We start from the raw sequence: 20938 nt of genomic DNA on the forward strand, positions 1-20938 counted from the left end.
TCAAAGATGAGCTGCTTCCACTTGGACAGTCCCAAAGACAAGGACCACTGCCTCACAGGGCAGCAGCCCATCTCACATCTGGATAGTTCTCCTGAGAACTCTGCATCATGCTGAGAGGATCTGCCACCCTTTAGCACTGGCAATCTCCTGGCTCTGCCTTCTGGACTAGAAATTAGCAGCACTGTTCCTCTGAATCAACAGAGCTACAGACATTTGTAGATAGCTACTATGTCTTCATTCTCCTTTTCCCTACCATCCTTCTCCCGCCTCCCTTCTCTCTTCCAAGCAAAACAATCTCATTCCCCAAGTGACAGGGTTTCCATATTCCCACTTCCTCGTAGTTGCCCTCTTCTGGAGGATTTCAGTTTGTCAACCAAGTGAGAAGCATTGTGCTCAGATAACTAGCAAGTACTCAACAGGCATATGGCATGATTTCTGCCCTCAAAATCTTAGGGAAAAGATAACATACATTAAATAGACACTCAAATGTTTACATGTAACTATTTGGAAACTAACCTTTGAGGGTTTCCCATGTGTCAGGCACGCTGTTGGGCACTTTAACTGCATTATATGATTTAATTCTTAAGTGGTTTATACTATTCCTACTTTATGGATGAGGAAACTGCCTCATCAAGGTCAAGGAACTGCCCAAAGTCTCACCGGCTAGTAAATGTCACAGCCAAGATCTGAGCTCAAACCTGCTTGACTTTGCGCCATATTCTGAGTTTTGAAAAGGGAGACTTGGGCCAAGAGGAGTCAAGAGAAGACTTAACAGAAAGGCCTTGAAAGGATCTGACTGGATATGAGAGAGGCAGACCAGTCTCCCATGGGGGAATCAGCATGGGAGGGTGGAAAGGGACAGTGAAGCGGAAAAAAGTATGCTTCTAGGGAAGAGTTTAATCATTCCAGATTACAATGTTCCTTTAAAATTAGGTAGGGTTGAGGCAGGAGGCAATATGGAGGAAATGTAGGCTCTTGAGTAGGTTAGGAATTTATGAAAGCAATGTTTTAGGAAAGTTAGTCGGGCAGCCTGGGCAGCATCTATTGCATGGGGGGAGAATGAAGGCACAGAGAACAGTCAGGAGCTGCTGCAAAAACCAAAGACCTCACATATTTTGGACCTGAACTAGATGGTAGTTTCAGAAATGGGGATGAGAAATCATACAGACATAACAAAAGACTCCATTGGTAACAGCTGGATGTTAGACTAGAGATGAAGGGGAGAATGGAGAGCAAAGAATGATTCTGAGATTTCCATCTGCGGGAAGTGCAGAATGCTGGTATTACTGACCGAAGTGGGGCCATGAAAGGGAAGAACTCATCTGCAGGGTGAGGGGAGACACTGGAGTTGATGCGTTAAATGATGGCGCGCACACAGCGAGAAGCTCCTGCTGGTGACGGAGGTCACTTCTAAGGCCTACAGACTGAGAGGCCTCACTTTCTGGGTGACATCCTATGATCACATCTTATCTATAGTCATTCTTAACATGTCAACAACATGACACTCAAACTACTTGTGTCAGTGACAAAAGAGAACTTCCTTAGGAACGTGATGATTCCTTGCTCACTACCAGGAAGCACTCAGACATGATTTCGAGGACACCCCCTGGAATTAGTCTCACTGCTTTAGAGTCGCACTATGTAAGTCTTACTATGATTCTTCGGCTCCTGTGTCAAACTCCTTGTGTCTGTTTGTCATCTCCCCCTAAAAAAGATTTTCTTTAAGTGAGCTTGGTCACTGAGGAAAGAAGGTGTCTGGTTTACCTCCTTTTACCCTGGATTTCAAGCTCAACTCTCTTGAAAAACAAACAAACAAAACCCACTCCTTCCCTAACCTTCTCTACTCTCAAAAGCCTGTGTCTCATCTGTTCATTTCTTGATTTTGACTCAATAACATTATATATCACTTTCTTTCCTCAGAGTACCTGGTTTAACTTTATCATTCACCCATTATATTTCTTCTCCTTATTCTCATCCAAGAAGAAAAGGAGAGACCAGGTACTCACTCTGCAGGATGACCGAGAACATACATTCTAAACGGGGTTAGCCCAGAATAAGCTATTTTAAGTTTAGCTATGAGACGGGATGATAATAACAAAGCTTTGGCTGACTCACAGGGTGGTTGTAACAACCAAATGACATAATTATGGGTTAATACCCAAATGCATGCAATAAAATTCGGTGCAGTTTGCTACAATGAGGCAAAAAATCTGGTTCCAAACCTCCTTTCAGAAAAGCCTCATTGCAAACTCCCTGCACACCTGGACAATCCCAGAGCCCCTACACAAGAAGCAAAACACAGCAGTGACCCGGGCATCCCAGTGCCACCGTGGGCTCCCTGCACACCAAGCACAGCAGTGCAGTCCTCCCTGTTTTCAGAACTAGAGATAGAACTCATTATCTTACTGCATGTTTAAAGAATAGCAGGTGTAAAAACACAAAAGGCAAGAAAATAAGCAGAATAAGCATTTTAATTTAATTACAAATAAAAGAGAGACTATTTTTAGTGCGATACATTTAGTGCAATAGTATTTACAATTCTGTGAAAACAGAATTCAAAAATTTTGATTTTGAATCCCAACGAAATTGAAGACAGGAAAAATACTAAGAGAGGACCTGCAGTTTCAAAATATTCCTTTTGGGGCAATAAATTAAATTAGCTTTTTGTTTAACTAAAAACAAAGTTGCAAGTAAGAATGTAACTACACCAGAAAAACAAAGTACCTGTGAGTTTGATTTTGGACAGTCGAGCCAAAATTCCCGGTAGATCGTCCACATGCAGCTTCATCTCTTTCCACTGCTTTTCATCTTTTGTCTCTTTTCCCACATCTACTGAGCCTTCAATTATCGAGGCAGATTCTAGTTCTATCAATTCTTTGTCATTTGGCTTCTTGGACAAAGATAGGCTGGGAGGTGAAAGAGGTCTCAACTCATATACTTCTGCTTTGGCTTGACTCGAAGATGTTTTTTCAGGGAAAGGAGATGCCACTGGTTCTGGCTTCGGTTTTACTTGCTGGTTGAGGCTTCTGCTCAGTTGTGTGACATACTAAAAAAAGTATAAGTTACTATAAAACCAAGACCCCAAATACTCTTAAATGGTTGTTTAGTAACACCTTCCATCAGTCCAACTTTTATGGTACTTGAAAGATCTTCCTATAACTTTAGAACTACATGATGAATTAACTAACATTAGTATTTATTACATGGAAATCACCATACTAAGAGATATGGAGAACACAATTAATGTCTCAGCAATGGTTTTCAAATTCTACAGTTTATAAATCCTAGGAATTTAAGTTCCTTGAAAGAAAGATAAATTTATTTCTTACTCATCTCCTAAAGAATTTTCCCCAACATAATACCAGAAATTGGAGGTTTAACATTTCAAATACAATGAAAAAGTTTTTTATAATCAAGAGCCCAAGTTAACCTGTTGACTTTCCATGTTGCTAGGCAAACAGTGCAGAGAGCGGCTCATGGTAGGGTATAATCCAGGGCTAAGTGATGTTACAGCAGTGTGTGCGTGCAAAGAACGCAGGCTTTAGAGTCAGACAGTCTCTATCACTCACTAGCAAAAAGTAATTACTACGACTAACATTCGTGAGGCACTTCATAGTTTTATATAATATATATATCTCATTTAATCTTCTCAACAGTTGTTAAAGAAGATGGATCATTATTAGTATCTCTCTCCTTAATTTACAGATGGAGAAACCAAGGTACAGAAATAAACTAATAGAGCCAAGAGTCAACAACCACTTAGTTATAGGTGGCCCTGGGACTTAGAGCCGCCTATCCTGATAACTAGTTAAGTGCCTTTTCCATTATACTGCAAAGGCTTGAAATTATATATACTAATTTTAGAAAGGAATTACAATGAATGAATTCAGGGTTCTGTTTATATAAAAAAAGGCATTATACATATTTAAGTTTCTCTTCTACATATCCATTATCTTTGATCCTTAACTTAAAAAGTCTGAACATTTCTGGAAATTTAAATCTCTTATCAAAACAATGAGTTTTATTACAATTTTAAGTTAATTTCAAGTTGAAGTGGGCATTTTAAGTTGAAAAAAGATGAGAAATGTCAAATAGAACTTTAGATTATGAATTTGCTGTTTTTTCATGCTTACGCTCTAATTATGAGTTTTTAGCTATCATTTCTCCATTCTATGATCCTTTTCTATTTGAGAAAATGGGAAATACCCTCACTGGTAATTAAGAGTAGGTTACCATGTTGTCCATAATAATCATAGAGCCAACCTAGATAAAGGCCTATAAGAAGATTGAGACATATCATCAATGCCCACTATAAAATGCCTAGCATATTACAAAAACTCGCACGTTTTTTGAGTCCACTCAGCAATGCATGTGTTTAAGACTTTTAAATGCACTGCTGATGTAAGAAAATAGGAGGGTCACACTGTTAAAGCAATTATTTCTATATTACTGACATATTCACAGAACTTGAAAGAATTTTAAAGGATGGATTATAAGAATTCAGCTTTTCCTAATTTTAGCCTAGTTGAAATGTGCCAGAAGTTTTCAGTCTTTCCCCAAACTTAATCAATAAATTCAGGCTCATACTTTTAACCTCAAACGCGAGGATTATTCTGGTTTCAGTTAAGAATAATCAAAACAAGGGATTAAAGTTTTGGATAAACTTAAGAGGACACTAAATGAAAGTCCTTTTCAAACAGTACTTCTTAACAACTCTTCTTATTTAAGGAATCTCTGAAATTTCCTCATACAGAGAAAGTAAAGGCAGAAAGCAGCAGAGTAAGGATGGTCTTCTAGAACATACCATGCGCTTGAGGAAGGTAAAGTGCTGAAATGTAATCCACTGCTTATTGATGCTCCTGAAAAGATGCATAAACTTGTGAGGGGATTCCTGCACAGATCTTCTTTCTAGATGCCAGACACATCCTCCTACCCAACCTATAAGACAGAAGGGGAAAAAATGTTAAAACGATTAACGCTTCTCACCAAATGTTGACTGCACCTACCCAGAAACAAAGCCAGCCACTGAGATAAGCACCGCCCATGTGATGGGTCCAAACTTTGAAATGACCTAAGATCCAGATTTGTGAATAAATGCAATTTATCAGCCCTGCTCCCTGTTATGGAAATTTTTCATTTCAGGGTCATTATGCTTTTACTATATTAAATGCTAAAATGACCACACTGAAAATCTTTTTAAGAAAAAAATAGAAAATAATCAGGTCAGTCCCTTTTAAAAAAGTACAAAATGAAAAGTACAAATTTTCTCAATAAATAAGAGTAAACTGGAAGATATATTTCAGATTAATATTCTGGCCATGCAGCATAAGCCAACTAAAAGAGAGAGGAAACAGTTCTCAGTGAAGTATGACTCTATCAATCTAGTTAGGAAGAAGCTATTTTTGTTGTATCTGAATTTGGCTTGTAATCATTCCTCTAAACCTTCTCTCAAATATCAAGAGATCCAATGCTTCTGGGTGAGGCCTTATCCTAGTCAAGCCCTCGACAGTATAACAGCACAGATTCTCCCTTCCCTTTTAAAAGTCTCTCTTCCCATGGCTTCTACGACACCAAAGGTTCCTGGTCGTCTGCTGCCTTCTGCTCATCACTTGTCAGTTTCCTATGGTGTCCCTTCTTGCTGGGCCTGCCACTTTAAGGCGGTTGTGTTCCCACTGTTCTGAATACTACACACTGTCCCTGAGCAAATGCGATCATAGGGTAATTTTTCATCTTCAACCCATTTCTAGAGTCATTATGCCTACTTCCAACAGCTCTCTTAGTATCTCCACATGGATGGGTGGCAATATGTCTTTAAGAACACATTATTTCCATCTTTATCTCTACTCTGGTCCCTACTGCAGATAAAACCATTACCTACTTAAGACGTCAACATCTTGAACTCTTCCTTCATTACCTAATAACCATCAAATCCAGTTAACTCTGAAATACTGGTCAAATCCGTCCACTTCCTTCCATTCCTAGTGATACAGACCCTTATCACCTTACATATGCACTATGGTAACAGTCGTACGATGCAAGCCACTCATCCTGACTTCAGTAATTTCCTTTCCTCTCCAATCCAACTTCCATAAAGCCAACGGTTTTCTTGCCAAAGCCCAGAACACATATTACTCGCCCAAACATGCACATATAAGTCACTGCAGCAAAGCTGTCTCATCACCCCACTAAGCATACTGCCCATTTCACAATTTGTTCATCTTTGTTTTTATGTTGTTTCCTTGCTGGCACTGTCCGGCCTCCACTATCTGCCTGTCAAATTTTCAAAGTCTCTTTCAACTACTCTACCACTTTAATATTCTTTTTTTTGAGGAAGATCAGCCCTGAGCTAACATCCAATGCCAATCCTTCTCTTTTTGCTAAGGAAGACTGGCCCTGGGCTAACACCTGTGCCCATCTTCCTCTACTTTACCCGGGACACCAGCACAGCATGGCTTGATAAGCTGTGCATAGGTCCGTGCCCAGGATCAGAACCCGGGAACCCCGGGCCACCGAAGCAGAGAGCACGAACTTAACTGAACTTAACTGATACGCCACTGGGGCTGACCCCTTGAGGCACTTAATGCAAATTGTTTCCATTTGTTTCTACCATTATATTTTTTCAGTTCCTCGATGATAGGGACTCTCCTTTACTCACCTTTGCTACAACAGCTGGCAGAGTGCTTTCCATTAACAATCAATGTTTGATGACTGGATCACCCACAGGGCTTACTTGGACTGTGTATCACTGCCCGTTGGAATACATGGCAATTTTCTTACACTAGAGATAAGTCACTTCTTCACTGAAATCACATCCTCAAACCTCAGTTAATTATGAAATGCTTATTTTCCATATAGGTGAATATGAGCTGCCTGTATATGTGTACAGGAAGGAATAGCAGCATGGAAATCAGTCCTCTGATATTCAAATTGTATTTTTTTGATGGTGTGTATTTTTTGTTTTTTGCCTTAATATTGTTCTTTGGGATAAAAGGAGGTCAATATTAAAAGATTATGTGTAGAACACATCAAAGTTTTATTGTTCTGGGCCTTAATTTCAAAACCATTTTTGAGTTCATTTAGTCCAATGAGAAAACCTTATTGCTGAGAGGGAAAGAACCACCTTGGAAAATATCTCTCAAGATTAAGTGGGTCAAACTGAGATTTTACAGAATGGTAGTAAGAAAAAAACAGCTAGGAAGCTGTACTTTTAAATGATGAAAACACTTCATTTAGTCAAAACATGTCACATTTCTATGAATCAGTGCCCAGAAAGTGAAAGACATTTCAGCCCTATGTAAACAAATGTAGATTTGAAGATACACAGGGCTTACAATAGATACATTAAAAATCTGGAAATATGTGACCTTATCCACCATCAACACTGAGTCACGACTGTAGGGCTTTTAAAATGAGGTGAGCAGACAAGTAACTGAAAGGTCCTGAAATTTTTTTAATGGCTATAAAATACTTTGAACTTTTAAAAGCAAAATCAGACATGACCACTAGATATCTAACATAGTTCCAGTTTACTTTTCTGTCGCCCCTTCCCACCACACTGCTTCCATATCAAGCTCTTCTAGTAGATCTTCCAAGTGGATCATAGTAAGTTGTACAGACCACTCACTAGCCGATTTTTTGGTAAATATGATCATAGCTTCAAGAAGCTAAGCTGTCTATTAATTCCTTCCACACCAGCATCAAAAAGACTGATCCAGCAACAAACCATGTAAACCACATGCAACCCACTTACTGAAACTAGGGAATTCTGAGCAGTCGAATGGAATCGCCCTACAGGAAGCTGAAAATACAGAACTGAAAGGCTGAAAAGCAGCTAGTCTGAGGAATGCACGTTGGAAAACCTCCATACAGAAGTGATAATTCAAGCACTAAGAAAAGAAGAGCTCTCTGAGAATGAGGGCCTAGGGTCAGGATCAAAGAACACTCACAGTCAGGGATGGTAGAAGGTAACAAGGAAGTAATTAAAAAAGAATCACAGACTTTTTAAACTTTCATTATAGAAAATTTCACTCACACACAATAGCAGAAGAATACAATCAGCCCCATTACTTATCCAGCTTCACAATTACCAAACCTCGGCCAATCTTCTGCACCACCTCTCACCCCCCCACACTCCTCTCTTATTGGACCAGAAGGGACTTTTGAGATCATGTAGTTCACTTACCTCACTTTATAGATGAGTAAACTCAATTCCAGACCACACAAATGATATGCCCTGAGATCACACAGCCAAAAAAGTCCCATAAAATAACGATATTATGAGCAAAAATGAAGAAAGAAATTTCAGAGTCATTGTGATCAACATTGCCAGATGCTGCAGACAGCTTCTGATAGGTGAGGACTAAAAGTTTCTGGGATTGGACCAAAAGGGAGTCCCTAGCTTCTTCTACGCATCTCCAATAGGGACTACCAGCAACATGTTCCTCACACAGCTATTACTTATCATCCTAAACCACTGGGGGGCAAAACAATTCCCAATCTCCTCTTTAATATCTCCATCAAGACAAATTTCATTCATTATTGAAAGCCAACAATGTACACCAGGTACTGTTTGGGGCAGTGGAGACACAGAGATGAACCAGAGAGAAATTGTCCACGCCTTCACAAGGTTTATATTCCAGTTGGGAGAAACACAATAAACTGCTATATAAATAAACAATTACAGACTGTGCTAACCATAACGAAAGAAATAGGGTGATGCGAGAAGAGAGGAGCAGGGGGCTCTTCTTTAGATTGGGTGGTCAGGTAGGCCTCTCTGAAAAAGTGACACTTGAGCTGAGACCTAGCCAAGGGCCAAGAAAGCGCATTCCAGCTTCAACATACAGTTGTTACTGGTCCTTCAAGTGAGAGGATTATATCAGGGACCACGCCGATGCTAGAAAGCCACAAGTCTGGGAGGGGCTGTGGCTCCCCGTCTGTAGTTGTCATCATCATCATCATCATCATCATCATCATCATCATGACCCTTTATACTGGATCAAGGCTTCTGGGTGGGGGCAATGCTCTTCCCTTGTCCTTACATGCCCATGGCTAGGAACTGAGGTTCTGATGAGCCCAGAGGCTGGTGGAGCTCTAAGGTTCTACTCGGTCCTCTCTCCTCCAGCCTCCATTCTCTGAAAACCGAAAGCAGCAGCAGAGACTGGCCCCTCATAGGAAGCGGGACGGAGAAGGCAGTGTGGACCACCAGGGCACAGTGCAAGGCTAGACCCCAGCTCCATGACCTCTTCACTTCAGGCTACTCCAAAGGTCACATCCCCACACCGGTACCCAGCCGACCTCGCCAAGGGCTCCCAAGGTTGCAGCCACCCGGAAGCACGGCGCCGCACGTGGCAAAAAGAAGCGAATTTTCCCAAAGTCGTGCCCGCGCGGGCGCAGTACCTGTCAAGAGGCGTGAGGAGAGACTGTGCGGCGAGGCAGCCATAACGCACGAGTCTGGCCGCTCCCCGGGATCCCCGTGTCCTCACCGGCTGCTGGGCGCCGCCATCTTCCCTCCCCGCCCCCCGTGGGAAGAGAGACGCTTCCGGTCCGTCACTTCCGGCGGGCGGGACGCGGAGAGAGAGGGCTGTGGCCGGAGGTGCGCGGCGCGGGAGCGGCGGGAGTGTGCCGGGCTCAAGGTCGGAGGTCTGTCGGGAGACGCGAGGGGCGCGGTGTGGCTGCGTCTTCCGGAAGGGAAGGCTCCCGGAGGTTGCCCGGCATCCCGCGGCCGCATCCCGGGCCCGCGTGCGACGGGCCGGGCCTGGCTGCGGACTGCGCGCGCGCGGTTTAAAGGGGCGGTTGGGGTACTGCTGGGTGACCAAGCGCCAAGGGGACATGGTTCTCAGGACGAGGCCTCCACCTTTTCTTCTGATCAGTTACAGCCCTGTCCGTTATTCGCCGTCAAAGGGGAGGGCCGATGGCTCGGGGTTGCCTGTCCCGGAGCCACACCCAGGGGACGCATCGTCAGAATATCTCGGGATGAAGGTGCGTGTCGGGGTTAAGATTTCGGGCCCTGGAGTCACGTCTGTACTCAAGTCCTGGCTCCACCTCCTGGCTTTCTGACCTGCTAGAGCGAGTTCCATGAGTCCTCTGAACCTCAGTTATCTAGCTGTACAATGTGGATAAAAATAGTGTATATTTTATAAGGTGGTTGGGAGAATTACGTCGTGTCTCTCCATTAGGTAGCCAGGCACCTGCCACGGATAGGCGCTGATAAATTCTCATTGGTGCTGTGAGTACTAGGGCAGGTCTCAGTAGCCCTCCCCTCATCTGTTTTTCATGTTGGAGTTCCTCAAGTAAACGTACACCGAAGAAAAAAGATCCAGCTTTTGAAAAAGAAAGGAGAAATAGGTAACTGGGTTCTGTAAGGGCAGTTTCTGTCTTCAACGAAGAGGTGATAGCCGTAATGGGTTCACCTCAGCCAGCATCGCTAGGTCCAGGGGATGCTGAGAAGAAGAAGACTCCTGATTCTGTAGGAGCTTACCCTATACCAGTGGGGGTGAGAGGAGCTGTCAGTCAACGGAGTCAGTGTGATAGGGGTAATGTGGAAAGTGCTGCAGAAACACAGATGAGATCACAATTCTAGTATGTTGGGTCAGGGAAGTCCTCATTACTCAGAAGAACAGTAGATTTTGGATACTCCATGAAAAGAAAAACAGCATTAAATACTATGTTAAAAGTTTTCAAACTCCTTAGAATTTTCCATGTGCTTTTTATAAACATTTGATGTTTATATCCATAGTAAATCTTTATGAGTAACACGTTAAGGCTCAAAGAGTTTTAAGTGTTCTGTCCAGAGTCACCCAGCTGCTGAATTCCAGAACCAAGACCAGAGCCCCTGATACCTGTTACAGTGTTATTTCCACCGTACGGGACAGCCTTATGCACATAAGCATCTTGAAGAGTCACAGCTCTGTGATTTGTAAAGCACAGTATTTTAACCTTGGCTGCCTGTCAGAATCACCTGTAGGGCTTTACAAATTACAGATGCCTGAGCCAACTCCAGACCTGTTAAATCAGAAGGGGTGTGGAATGGATGGAATCAGAAGGGGTGTGGAATGGATGGAAGGGACCTGTAATTTTCTTTTTAAAGCGCCGCAGGTGATTTTGGTACATAGAACTGAGAATTACTGGATTCCAGCTTTTTTTTTTTAACTTGACAACACAGCTATGTCTAACAGGTTATTTAACATAAATTTTATATTTCAGATACTCATAAAATATGAATTCCCAAGTTCTCTAGGCTTATGGTAGACAAGGAGTTTAATAGACATGTTCCTCCTTGGCCAACAGATTTTTCCTTCATTTTAAATCCTTTCCAAAAATAGGGGCAAGTTGTGATCAAGTACATGAATGAATGCATAGGTTTTCGTATCGAGAGAAACCAGAGTAAATGTTTTATAGGAGAAATGCCTAAAAGATGAATACATTCTGGCTTGGTTGCTCAGGAAGTGCATTCATCTATTTTGTAATTAAGTTAGCCTAGGTCAATAGTCTCAAAGCATACTCTCCTGAAAAGTAATCCCTGGAGATACTTCTGGAAAGAAGAGGGTTCCATGGCTATATACATTGATTTGGCCACCTGTTGCTGCAAGGGAGGCTGTGATTAGCTTAGGCTGGTCACATTCCATCACTGTGGACCTGGACATATTGCTGTCCCAAATCAGTTTAAAGTAATGTTAAAATTGAGGAAGAAGTAGGGAATGGATTTTGGATGAGCAACTAAAAGAGTCAGCCACAACTTCATTGAACCTATTGTTTTCTGAACATTTTGAACACAACCCATTTTGTGAAATATGAAACCTCGGGAAATGCTAGCCTTACACACACGAAGCCAAACATGCAAACAAACAATTTCAGGGATTGGAATATGTTTGTATTGACAATTTTTGCTTATTCTAAGGTGAATCAGGCTTCCTAGTTTGGAACTGCCTTGCTTCATTAGACTAATTTTCCTGGATAGGTTTGTTTAGAAAATGCCATATACAAGCTCTGCCCTTTAGTCAGTGTAGATTAATAGGACTTGTAGAGATAGGCCTCAGACATCCATATAGCTCCATCTTTTCGTTTCATAGATTTGGAAACTGAGGTCCAGAGAGGTTAGATAATTTACTCTGAATGATAGAACTTTATCTGCAAACATCTAAGCCAGCATTTTTCCATCTCATTCTATTGTTTTTCTTGTCCCTTGCTCTACATGTAGCGTCTTTGCTAATGAAATGATGTGGGGCTGTACAATTACATATATATTTATTTGACTTTGGATTTTTTACATTTCAAGTAAAATAAAGATATTTTGTAAGTTATGTTTTTAATTACCTCTTTATTTTGTTCAGTATTGCTTATGGAAAGAGATATAAATAATTAAAAGCATTATTTTTAGCTAAAAGCATCTTAATTGTTCCATAATTACTGGAAATTGAATTATATCATTCAATTTTATGTTAATTTGGTCATTAACTACAGTTATCACTTGCTTATGTGTTTTTAAACATGGTTCTAAATAATCAATAATAAAGCTTTCTATCTTATCTCTTAAAATTAATGTTACCAAACTTCAGAACCTAGATAATGACTCCTGTGATTTTCCTTAACATTTCTGCACTGAGGTAAAAATTAAGCTGTTCTCAAGTCCCACTTGTCCTGTAGTGGATTTGCTTCAAAATTTGAAAGCAAAATTTCAAATAAAATTTCTCCTTAGAGTCTTTCTGCATGTACTGAATCAAATATGCATTTTATACCACGTGACATGACTTCTGAGTAATGCTGACTCTTTCAAAGCCTTGCCTGAATTTCCCACAGTAGATGAAGACCTAAGTTTCTCTAGGAAAAGTTCCAGCCTAGTATGCAGGATGTAATCAGCTGACACAGAACTATGTATCTAAAAACAATAGATTTCATAACCTAAGGACAGGAAAAGGATCTATAGAGTTTTCCCAAAGAAGATATACAGATGGCCAATAAGTACAGGAAAAGATGCTCGACATCGTTAGCAGTCAGAGAAATGCCACTTAAAACCACATTAAGATATCACTTCACGCCCACTGGGATGGCTGTAATCAAAAGGACAGATAAGAGATGACACCAAGTGTAGGTGAGGATGTGGAGAAATTGGAACCCTAATATGCTGCTGGTGGGAATGTAAAATGGTGCAGCTGCCTTGCAAAACAGTCTGGCAGTTTTTCAGAAAGAGAGTTATCATATGACCCAGCAATTCTGCTCCTAGATGGAGAAATGAAGACGTATTTGTTGGTGGTGCTGTCAAGTTGGTTTCAACTCCTAGCAACCCTCTGTATAGCAGAGCAGAACCCTTCCTGGTCTTTCTGTGCCATCCTCTCACCTTCCAGTGCCTTATCAGGCAATGCTCCACTGCTATTCATGGGGTTTTCATGGCCAATTTTTTCAGAAGTGGGTGGCCAGGTCCTTTTTCCTAGTCTGTCTTAGTCTGGAAGCTCCGCTGAAACCTGTCCACCATGGGTGACCCTGCTGGTATTTGAAATCCCAGTGGCACAGCTTTTAGCATCACAGCAACATGCAGCTGCCACAGTATGAAAACCGACAGGTTGGTGGTGTGGTTCCCTGACCAGGAAACAAACCCCAGCCGGGGCGGTAAGAGTGCTAAATCTTAACTACTAGACTATACATACTCAACTATAAAAAAGACAACCCAGTTTAAAAATAGGCAAAGAATTTGAATAGACAGTTCTCCAAAGAAGATATACAAATGGCCACTAAGTACTTGAAAAGGTGCTTGACGTTAAACCACAGCAAGATACCACTTCACACCCATGAGGAAGGCTATGATCAAAGTGGAGTAGTAATAAGTGTTGAGAATGTGGAGAAATTGGAATCCTCATACATTGCTGCTGGGCGTGTAAAATGGTATAGCCACTTTGGAGAATCTGGACACTTCCTCAGTAACTTAAACATAGAGTTACCATATGATCCAGCAATTCCATTCGTGAGGATATACGCAAGAGGAATGAAAACGTGTCGACACAAAAACTCATACATGAATATTCACAGCAGTATTATTTATAATAACCCAAAAGTGAAAACAATCCAAATATCGATAAACTGACTAATGGATTAATAAAATGTAATAAATTCATATAGTAGAATATTTGGCCATAAAAAGAAATGAAGTGCTGATAGATGCTGCAATATGAATAAACCCTGAAAACATTATGCTAAGTGAAAGAAACCAGTCACAAAAGATCACGTGTTATCAGGTCCCATTTGTATGAAATGTCTAGACTAGGCAAATCCATACAAACAGAAAATCTGTGGTTGCCTACAGCTGGGGGAGGGGATCAAGGGAAAAGAATTGTGATTGCGAATGGGTACAGAGTTTATTTGTATGGGGGCTGAAAATGATCTAAAATTGATTGTGATGATGATTTGTACAACTTTGTGACTATTCTAAAAACCATTGAATTGTACATTTTAAGTGAATTATATGATATGTGAATTATATCTCAATAAACGTGTTACTTATTGAGGGTAAAATTAGGAAGAGCTGCACTAAGAGATTCACCAAGTTGGACAGAGACTGCTCATCATCTACCAATAAGTGTTCTTCCCTTATGTAGATGAGAAGATATGGCTGTCCAGAATAAAGGCTACGTTTCCCAGCCTCCCTTGCAGCTTGGTGTGACTTGGTGACTAATTCTGGGCAATGGGATGTAAGCAGAAGTGATGTGTTTAACTTCTAAGTGTCCTTAACAGTAGAGAGCAAGTCCTTCCCTGTCTGCTGTAATGCAGATGAGATGGCTGGATCTTGAACAACATCTTGGATCGTGAGGTACAAGCCACATGTTGACACTAGCAGAGTAACAAAATAGCTGGAGTTTGGGTCTTACTGGATTTGGAACTGCCATGCTAGCCTTGGACTGGTTACACGAGGAGAAATAAATTGCTTTGTTAACACAGTGTTGCTTTGGGTTTTCTGTCACTTGCAGTATTACTTAATTCAAAGCAATATACCATTAATTGTGAATATAGATTACGAGTAAAGTTAAATGAACTAATGTGCCTGGCTCGTAGCTCAAAATGATAGCTCTTATGTACTTCAAAAAGCAGCCAAAATACAATATTAATAGTTTTAAAAAAGTCTTTTCAGAAGAAAAATTTGGAGTTGTAATAAAGCAGCTTGATGAGGCTTAAAAACTCAGAATCTAGGAAAAGCAAAGTTTTTTTTTTTTTTAAGTAAGGATTTGTATGTTCTTTCTATGCTATTCAGGAGTGAGGGCACCATGAGTTTAGACCATCAATCCCAATTTGTTAGACACAAGATCTGTGATGTGGAGAATGGGAATTATTCGACTTCGTAGAAATAATCCTAGAGGTCATCTACCTCCCCTTGCTCTGGTATTCACCACATTAGTTTCTCACCTATAGTCTGTTCTCCAGAGTAGACTCCACTTAATATTCTTTAGGATGAGGGGACCCCCACCCTAAAGAAAAGTGCTAATAAGGTTAAGAACAAGGATATTACTGAGCAGGTTGCTGAGAGTCAAGCTTTTGGAGAGATGGTCAAAGGGATTAAAATATTGGGTTTCAACTTGACATCTCTTTGAATTCAGTCTCTTGAGATCCCTGGCCTTTGGCTTTTCCTCTCTCGGAATATGCTCCCCACCCCTGCCCATTACCTTTGATGGTTCTTCCCCCTGTCCTGTGATTTTGGGAGTGGGTGGTGACAGGACAGGCCTGGGTGTGTTTCTTGCTTGAGAGGGTCTCTTGCTTTGAAAGGGGCCCAGGAAAAGGTGGATGCTCAGGCTCCTTCTGGTCAGGCAGACTCCCACCAGGTCTAGCTCTGCTCGCCAGAGTTAGGGCTTCCACATAAGTGTAGGTGTCCAGAACCTTAGTGTGGTGATAAGCGATGGCTTTTATCTGCCCTCAGCCTCCTTGGGAGGCTTAGTAAAGGTAACTGCTCCTACAATCGGCAACTTGGGTATAGGAAAGCACGCTGTCTCTCTCTCCATGACGACACGACTGAGGTCTGGTCAGGAGACAGAAATCACACCAATTATTTGAACAGACAACCTGACATACAGATTAACACATGTAAAGTTGACAACCAGGTCATTGAAAGGGTGCAAAGAGAACCCTAAGGTGTCAGAGGTAGCAACTGCGGAAAGCAGCTACCCCCTCTATGCTGGGGACACCAAAGGAAGAGGTTGGGATTCTTAAAATTTAGAAACTTGGAAGACAGGGGCACTGCACTACCAGGGGTGCTCTGGTCTTCGAGGGGACCTTACCAAGCTGGTTCCTTAAGTGTTGGAAAAGCTGCCCGCTGGGCTCAGCTGCTGCTGCTGGAGTGAAGAAGCATTGGAGTGAGGCACAGCCCGGAAGCACATAGGACCAGGAAGTCTCCGTGCCCTCTCCCAGTCCTGCAGCACTGCTGTCCGTTACTGGCAGAGCCAAACAGTGAGCCTGCAGGGCTGTGGTTTGCAGACTCCTAGCTCCAGCACCACTAGGCACAATAGACGAGGGTAGCTTTGGAGCCAGGGCAGATAACCGCTGTGAGTTCTTTGAATAGATGTCCCACTCGAAGTGTACAGATTAGCGTTTACAAATCAGTCTCCTATGAGCCTGAGTAGCTTAGATCAGTTTCTCGGATTTCTTAATAGTTCTTTCAAGATGACTGATAAGGATCCTGGTCCAAGATCAATCAGAGATTACACCTCAGCTGAAACCTGCCAGCTGCCCTTTTCCCTCTCTTCTCCCCAGGGCTCAATTCCATACATGAGTTTTGGGATACCACAAGTGAAAGGTGCAGTTCAGGAGTGCAGAAAAGAGAAAAAACAGGGAAATGCACTATAGCAGGTTCTGTTCACTGCCAAGGCCTTCTGCCTTCTTTAATAAACAGATCCTGATTTTGTTAAGGGAGGCAACATGCCCAGCCCCGGGAGATGAATCGTGATTGCTTTATGTCAATCAGAGTAATCTTATTCACATTTCCAGTTTCTTACAGCCAGAGATGGCCAGGTTACCCAGTTCTGGCTGGGGAGAAAGAAGGAGAAAGCTGCTGGAAAGGTTTCTGGGAATAATTTTGTTTACTGCTCAGAGGAGAGGCAGACATGCAAAGGGAATTCTCTTTCAGCCTTTCCCCTTCTTTTATTCTCAGGAAGCAGGGCGGAGAATGTAATTCCTGGCACTGAGGCAGGCATCTTGCAACTATGAAGCGACAAGCATGAGGACAAAACCACCAAGCTGAGGAAGGCAGGGTGGAAAAGATAGAGCCCAGTTTCTCGATGAAATTGTTGAGCCACTGCACCAAGTCTAGAGCATCTATCTGCAGACTTACTGCTATAAGCATATTGCTGTGCGGAAGCTGCTGTTTGGTTTCCTGTTCGTTGTGTCCGGGATGATACATTCAGTGAGTCCAGGGGAGCTGAGCAACCTGGCATCAAAGCTTGCTGAGGACAGATGACATGGAGAAACAACTGGAATCATGTCAGATATCTGAAAAGCGTGTCATGTTTAACAAAAATAAATTTAAATATTGTGGCTGTTTATCATATGCTATAAATACACAATGGTTTAAATAACGTAAAAATAAAAGAAGCAATTTTGTGCAGATTAATTTCCTGTCTTTTTGCTTACTGTATACTGTGTGCCCAACTCCTTTGATGATGTCAAAATGTCCCACTTCCCTACATCAGGAAAGCATTCCTTTCCTGTTCCCTCCTCCGCATCTTGGAGTCTAGTGAAGAATATGATGAAATGGTGCAAGTGTAGCAGGAAACAAGTCCTACTGGGCACTACTCGTTGAGAAAATCATAACTCTCAAAGAGCATCCTTAAATACACATTTTCTATTAGCTACTAGGAACTCTTAAAAATCGTTCTTGTATATATTCTGGTAAATAACTTTTCAATACTATAAAAATAAATAATTCCAAGATACAAGGAGACTTGCTAAAGGTAAATTAATAAGAAGAATCCCAGAAAAGTTATTCTCATAATAATAATTAATAAATAGGAAAGCGTGGACATCACATCTTTTCTAAAATTAGTTACTAGTTGTCATTTATGGACTTTTTTTCTCCCTGCATCTATACCTTTAAGACAATCAAGAGCAGAAAATGAAGATTTCCTTTTTGAAGTAAATATCAATGTATGTTTGTAAAAATATGCCATTTATTTAGCACTGACTGTGTGTTAAATGCTTTATCATGACATCTCGTTCACTTTTCACAAGAACCCTGATGTGTGTTATTCCCATTTTCAGATGAAGAGCTGGAGACCTTAAAAGGTTAAATAATTTCCCCAAGTTCACATAGCTAGAAAGTAAGTGCCACTACTAGAATTAAACCTGTCTGATTCCAAAGCATGTGTTCCTAATCCTAATACTGGACCGTCTCCCGTAGTTCATGTATAAGAGTCCTCGTCATCTGGCATTTTTTCATACTAGTCTTGAGTTTCACATTTCATCAAACTAGTGAAGTTATTGAAGTTTGACCTCAAAAAATTACTTGATTTTACATTTTCTGACTTGGGTTCAATTTCCTTTGACCTCAGTTTCCATATTTATACAATAGGAATACTAATACCAGGTCTACCACTTAAATTACATTGCACTTTCAATACTTAATAATGAGAGTTCATGTCTGGATACCTTCAAATAATACGCCTTCTGGAGGCCCACCTAAGCCATACTGAATCAAAACTCTTGGGAAGTGGACCTGGGAATCCATAGTTGAGAAAAATGACTTTATTATTTTATAAAAATCATATAAGCTTTGTATAAAATGTCAAGAGTACAGAAAAAGAAAGACGGCATTTCCAGGAGAGAGGGCTACCCAAGGAAGGTGGTGGTGGTGGTGGTGATGGTAGTGGTGGTGGGGATGATGACGACAATAACACAAAGAACCCATTCTGTGTATTAGATTCTTCCTATGTGCCAGAATTAACATCTAATCACATTTCACCTTCTCAACAATCTTATAACTAACACATTATTATCCACATTTTATAGGCAAAGCAATTGAAGCTTGTAGTCTTTGAGAAATCTGTTTGTGTTAGTTTCCTAGGGCTATGGTAACCAAGTACCACAGACTGGGTGGCTTAAAACCACGGATGTGCATTGTCTCCCAGTCGTGGAGGCTGGAAGTCTGAAATCAAAGTGTCAGCAGGGCCATACTCGCTCTGAAGTCTCTAGGGATGATCCTTCCTTGCCTCTTCCAGCTTCTGGTAGCCCCCGTGTTCCTCAGCTTGTGGCAGCAAAACTCCAGTCTCTGACTCCGGCTTCACGTGGCCGTCTGCCTTCTGTGTCTCTCTTCACAAGGCATTGTCTGTGTGTGTCTGTGTCCACATTTCCCTTTTCTTATAAGGACACGCCTCATATTGGATTAAGGCCCATCCTAATGACCCCATTTTAATTTGATCAGATCTGCAAAGATCTTATTTCCAATTAAGGTCACATTTACAGGTACTGGGGGATAGGACTTCAACATATCTTTTTGGGGGACACAATTCAACCCATTACACTGTCCAAGGCTACAATGTCTAGCCAAGTGTAGAACTAGATTAGAACTTAGGTGATGCTAGAATCTGGCCCTTTGGCCATCAGCTACCACATCTCCTGTCTCAGTGGAATGCACTTGGGGGAGTTCTACCACAATGCCTGGAGAAAGGGGAAGGTATAATAAGTGAAAAAAAAATCTTGCCACTATTCAGTAAAAATTTATTTACAAGAGCACAAAACTTTGGGTCGGTCTCAGACATTTCCTCTGCAACAGTTAGATGCCAAATGACTCCACAGGGTTTTGGGCGGGGGGAAGTTATGAGCTAAGAACTTTATACCCAGCAATTTGTCTTTCAGTGCGACAGGCAGGCATTCTCAGAAATGCAAGGGCTCAGAAAATATTCCACTTGTTAAAAAAACTATTTGAAGATACATTCCAGTGGTTGGTAGGGTTTAGGATTATATAGACCAGAAAAAATTTTGAAAATAATTTAGAAACCAACATAGGATTGCCAACTTTTAACTTTGTAAAGGCGTTTAAAACAAATCAGGCTACCATCTAGTGTACATATAATCGCTTCATAAAAGATCATTTTAATGCCAAAAATATTAAAAGGACATAACCTGATAGCTATTTAAATTGAATAGTTTAGCTTTATGAAAAAATATTTATATTTAATACATTTTACCCCAGAGTAGGGAAGAACTTTTTCCACAGATAAGATCTTATCCATGAATGGGTATTTGAAACCCAGGAACTGACAGGAACACAAAGAAGGAATCAACTGAAAATGAGTTCTGGCTAGCATTCATGATTTATGCAACTGAAGGAAAAATATTATTTGAAACTGACGGTAATCATTTCCATTTTCTAAGGAAAGTTTCAGCGGGAAAATAAATCTTTGCAGTGCTCCTCCCTTTCACGTACAGAGGACGGTGGAGGGCAGAGAGATAACTTGTTCCCTCAGCCGACATCTGGGTTTTCACTTAGTCTTTTCCAAGTTCTCAGGAAAATATCCATGAAAGGACCACTAGTTTAAAACGATGATTTGCACTCACACATTTCATCAATTCCCCCTCTCAAATTCTCTACGAAAAGAACATGTCTGCATTTGAAACCGGGGGTAGTGCCCTTTTGGCTGTAATTTCTAAGAATTTCTGCAAATTAGAATATAGGTGAGGCCAGATTGAGAATGACATATAAAGGGTGAGACTCATATATAGAGAAAGAGGAGGGGCCACTAAGCAAATTCAACCCATACTCCCTCCCCAAACTTAGAGCAGGAGGGGCTGGGAGCCAGGACAAACAGAATCTGGGAGCGTGCATCAGGTAGGGACATGGAGGCTGCCCGCAGCATTCAATCACATTTACGCTTGGAATGAGTTCCCGGCGAAGTGAGGCAGGGCAGCTGTGAAGCTGGCTTAACACTGAGGAAGTGGGTTCGAATCGGGAAGTACTGCCCTGGAGCCCTGC

The 20938-nt window shown here is 41.4% G+C and overlaps 1 protein-coding gene across 3 annotated transcripts in view; it reads right to left on the reverse strand.

The window, feature by feature from the left end:
- Positions 1-9512, reverse strand: part of LOC131416895 (protoheme IX farnesyltransferase, mitochondrial) — a 279864-nt gene extending 270352 nt beyond the window's left edge. For all 3 annotated transcript variants that reach the window (XR_009222648.1, XM_058559679.1, XM_058559680.1), the window contains exons 1-3: positions 9397-9512; positions 4805-4938; positions 2725-3046 (exon numbers count right to left, since the gene is read on the reverse strand). Coding sequence is in view for 2 of the 3 variants with exons in the window: in XM_058559679.1 (XP_058415662.1) it covers positions 2725-3046; positions 4805-4938; positions 9397-9439 (499 nt within the window). In the remaining variant the exon portion in view is untranslated. The remainder of the gene's footprint in view (positions 1-2724; positions 3047-4804; positions 4939-9396) is intronic.
- Positions 9513-20938: the final 11426 nt, after the last annotated feature.

This window comes from Diceros bicornis, chromosome 18 (genome assembly GCF_020826845.1).
Source record: "Diceros bicornis minor isolate mBicDic1 chromosome 18, mDicBic1.mat.cur, whole genome shotgun sequence".
Classification (NCBI taxonomy): domain Eukaryota; kingdom Metazoa; phylum Chordata; class Mammalia; order Perissodactyla; family Rhinocerotidae; genus Diceros; species Diceros bicornis.